Source organism: Sinocyclocheilus rhinocerous, unplaced genomic scaffold, assembly GCF_001515625.1.
Source record: "Sinocyclocheilus rhinocerous isolate Xijiao unplaced genomic scaffold, SAMN03320098_v1.1 scaffold830, whole genome shotgun sequence".
NCBI classification, from domain to species: Eukaryota; Metazoa; Chordata; class Actinopteri; order Cypriniformes; family Cyprinidae; genus Sinocyclocheilus; species Sinocyclocheilus rhinocerous.
The window spans coordinates 263,516-267,699 of NW_015636881.1; the positions used below are offsets into that span (position 1 = coordinate 263,516).

The window sequence follows — 4,184 nt, forward strand, 5'->3', positions numbered from 1 at the left end:
AAAATATATATATATATATATATATATATGTATAAAATAGTAATATATGTAGTGGTAATAGTGAGGCATCAAAATTATATTTTGACCAAATCCAAAATCAAAGATGTCATTTAGCTGAAGACCAAAACCAAAAATAAAGTTTTTATAATTAAATGGGGAACTCGGTGTGCTGTTCATGGTGTTTTGTCATTAGGTAATAGACCAGTCGTAGTAAAGTTCTACAGCAACAAGTCATCTCCCGATATTTCAGAACAATGGTAGTTTAGATTTACATTGGTATTTAAGCATAGTTTTTATTAATAGTAAAGTATATCCACACAGCTGACATGTTTACCTGTTGTAGCTTATCCAAACTGCATGCATGAAAAGACAATGCCAGTTTATGGCTTCGGTCAATGGATTCTGCCCTCCAAATTACTTTGCCTGAAACTATTGCCTGTTTTTTTGTTTGTTTTTTTGGCTTTCTAGGGTGAATATTTACAGTAGCTGAAATTTTTATGTTATAATATGCCAAGTTTTTTACTAAACTAGTTTTATAATGATGTGAAATAGATGGAATACAGCACTGTAAAGCTTTCTAATGAGCCACTCAAAAAAAAAAATCAATTATTTTATTTATAATACCAAATTTTTTTTAAATAACCAGGTATAAAAAAAAGTTTGAATTCTTTGTTAGAATAACACTGTCCTCTTGTTGAGGTCCTGCTTAGGTCTGTGCAATGAAGGCCTCTGTGAAGGAAGCAGATCGCTTACGGCACTGAGTGGTTGCAGATAAGGTTGTGAGGGTGTTTATACAGTTTGTTGTAAACATGATTTACATTGTCCACAGGGAAGCCATCAGCACACAATTCACTCCCAGCAGGATTATGCAGATAAGATGGGATGTAAAAGGGATGCAATGACAACTTAAAAAAAAAAAAAAAAAACTCACATGAAGACATGCCCATTTTCCTTTCCAGCACAATGAAAAGTTGGAATGCCGTTATCAGCGAGATGTAGGTCACCTGAACTTTCAAAACTGCTTTTGATTCACATACGTGTGCTTCAGGACCTCAAAAAACGTGTTTCAAATAAACACATATTTTCGGAAGGGGACCCCACAATTAGTAACTTGAAACTCGCTCTCCGCATGTAGGTCCAATTCTCTGGAATCAATCAAAACTCCCAAAGGAACTCCCTGTTTCCCCCTTAATCTCCTGGTTTTATTACTTTCCAGACAGAGTCTGCCCATTCCACCCAGCCCCCCATTCCTCCCTTTTGTACTGATCTCCAGCAAAGCCTGTGATTTTTTACCACAGCACATTGCTTTTCATGCAGCAGAGCAGCTTTCATCAGCCTCCGCATGCAAGACAGCCCAGCCGCAAACTCCACTACGGCCTGCTCTCACCGCACGTGATCCTAATAAACAAGCTCACGGATCCAAACTAGTGAAAGCATGTTGCCAATACTAATGAAAGAGTTAAATGATGCATCACACAAATTAAATGTGAGCCTTTTCATATTCAATTTGAACAAATGTTATGAATGCACTAACAAAAGATTGATAGATTCCATTTCTTTGCTCTGAAGCGAAATCACAACCACCTTCTCTAAAGGCATATTTACACAGCCGAGTTAAGGCTGCTCTATGCTGGATCCATATTCTGTGCCAGAATACAATGCAATGGCACATAAAACAGTAATATGGTAGCTCTGACCCAGCTCAGTCCCTGTATCAGAGGCGCCTCTGTTGCTGCATTGGCTCTTTGTAAATGAAATGCAATTTTTAACTTTGCTAATGTCATGTCAGAGTTTATATTTAATTATTAATAACAGTTGTTTATTCACAATTTCCTATTTATAAAAGGAATGTTTTAGAAATTATAATCAGGGTAAATACATTTATGTTGCCTACGTGCAGCATTAACCAATCTGTATAAATGCACCTTTAGTTTTCAGGTATATATCTAGCTTCTGTGCTGTCTTTTCAGTGTAAATATTATATGTAAGCAATGGTTTTTGACCCAGGTATATTCTTTTGGGTTTCAAGCAGAGCAAAGTAATTCACTTTCACTCTTCAACCCAGAATTGCACAGCCACCAAAATAAATAGGGCAGATGTTCTTCCCAAAACACATATTTCTCATTTTCTTCCAAGTGTGCAGTGAAAACAAATACCTTATTCGACTTATGCCCTCTGTACAAAAAATATCATGGATTAACCACAAGATATTATGCAAAAGATCTACGACTTCTTACAGAGACAGTGTCTAAGCGCTATGACACTCCAACAGTGCGTGAAAAGCACTGATTTCCACAGACATGAGGTTATTAGCCTATAATTAACGAGACTTAATTTACTTATTTTCCATGAGGCCGGTTTGGCGACTCATTATTTAATAAAGGAATGAGGTTTTCTATTCAGGTGAAAATGTGAAGGTGTTAATGCAGATCACACCTTTGCAGTTAATGAGCCTTTTCAGGGCAAACCTAAAGATTAAAAAGCGATATTACACCTATGTTTTGATTTATGAGTCTGTCTGAACAGAGCGTGTTCGATGAACTGCACAAAATCCTTGCTTTTGTGATAGTTGTACAAGTTATTAAATGTTAGTCACACATAGTCTTACATACATTTTCACACATTTGTCACTTTAACACTAACAGACGGCGGGTCGCACTACAGAAAGTTTTAATGCTCATGAATCTTACCTTTTTCAGCATGTGAAACTGTGATCGTGAGGCAGAAAAGAGAGAGGAGCAGCCGGGCTCCCCGCTCCGCCATCACTTTAAACACAAATAAAAGAAGTGTGAAAAGCCTCGAACTCAATCCGTATTTAAAATCCTTCTGATCGCGCGCACGGATCAGTTCAGCAGTGTGAACACATCCGGAACGAGTTACTTCCGAAAGTTGCCGAAGGAAACATGAAGCTGGTTGAACAGAGGCACGATCAGCCCGAGAAATGCACTTTAAAACTTCAACACGCGACCGAGTAAAATCAAAGTCAATCCATATTTCCGAGATTAAACCAACGCCGAGCTGAACAGGAGCGAAATGAGAGGCGTCAGTGCAGACATAATGTGTAAAGGTGAAGAGAGAGAGAGAGAGAGAGAGAGAGAGAGAGAGAGAGAGAGGTTGGAGATATTTTTTTGCAATGCCAGTCTTTGATTTGATAGCAGCTCCGCTCCTGGGAATAAACGCGAAACTTTCAAACATTCAGAACAGAGGGAAGACCCCAGAGGAGTGACAGAGAGAGCGAGAGAGGGACATGATGGACAGATTTACCCCTCCTTCTCTGACTATCTTCCACTGATCCACTAATACTATGCTAATTACCCACTCCAAACACTGCTGTTCAGTCATACACGGCATAAAGAAGAGTTTAGGCTTTAATGCGTCATGTTACGCTGGGATATTTCGGCTTATTGCACAGCTCTCTGGAATACTTTTTTTGGAAGTAATAAGTGAGAGAGAGAGAGAGAGAGAGAGAGAGAGAGAGAGAACAGCAGGAATTCAGATCGGACCCTGGGAAAACCGGAACTGGATCACAAAGAGATCAGGATTCATCTCACGTGGCCACCCCAAAAGTCTGGAATGGCTTTAAACCTTTTTTTTTCCATCTTGAACATTATTTTAAGTCATTTTATTGGCTTTTTTGAACAATTGAATGCTTTAGTTTAAATTCAAATCCATATGTTTGAAATACCACACACGAGGATCTTCCTGATCCTTGATCTGGCAACCTGTTTTTAAACCTTTTGCTAATATTGTATAGCTTATACTTGTAAAGCTTAACTTAAAACTTTACTTAAAATAACTGACTAAATAAATACACAACATTGAGGAACAAACGTAACAAAACTTTACTTGAAATAATTGGCTAAAAACATTAATTAGCAACATTAAAGGCAGGGTATGTGATTTTTCAAAAACACTTTAGAAAACTGATTCGGGCCGAATAGCAAAACAAACTTGTAGCCAATCAGCAATAAGGGGCGTGTCTACTCGTGATGTGGAGGAGAGAGCTTTCAACATTGGCTACCAGAAATCACTTACTCTGCCTTTAAGGTGGAACAAACATTAAGGCATCCAGCTAGTTGCAAATGCTCAAGTTCTTGGGTAAAAACAAACACATTCAATGTCACAAATTCATATTTCATAGTTTAATTAAAGACTAAAGTTATGTTGGGCCATTGTGCCAAACA

At 38.0% G+C, this 4,184-nt stretch overlaps 1 protein-coding gene across 1 annotated transcript in view; it reads right to left on the reverse strand.

Annotated features, from left to right (window-relative positions):
- neo1a (neogenin 1a) overlaps positions 1-3,085 on the reverse strand; it is a 156,239-nt gene extending 153,154 nt beyond the window's left edge. The window contains exon 1 of the mRNA XM_016563001.1: positions 2,691-3,085. Coding sequence (XP_016418487.1) covers positions 2,691-2,763 — 73 coding nt within the window. The 5' untranslated portion in view covers positions 2,764-3,085. The remainder of the gene's footprint in view (positions 1-2,690) is intronic.
- Positions 3,086-4,184: the final 1,099 nt, after the last annotated feature.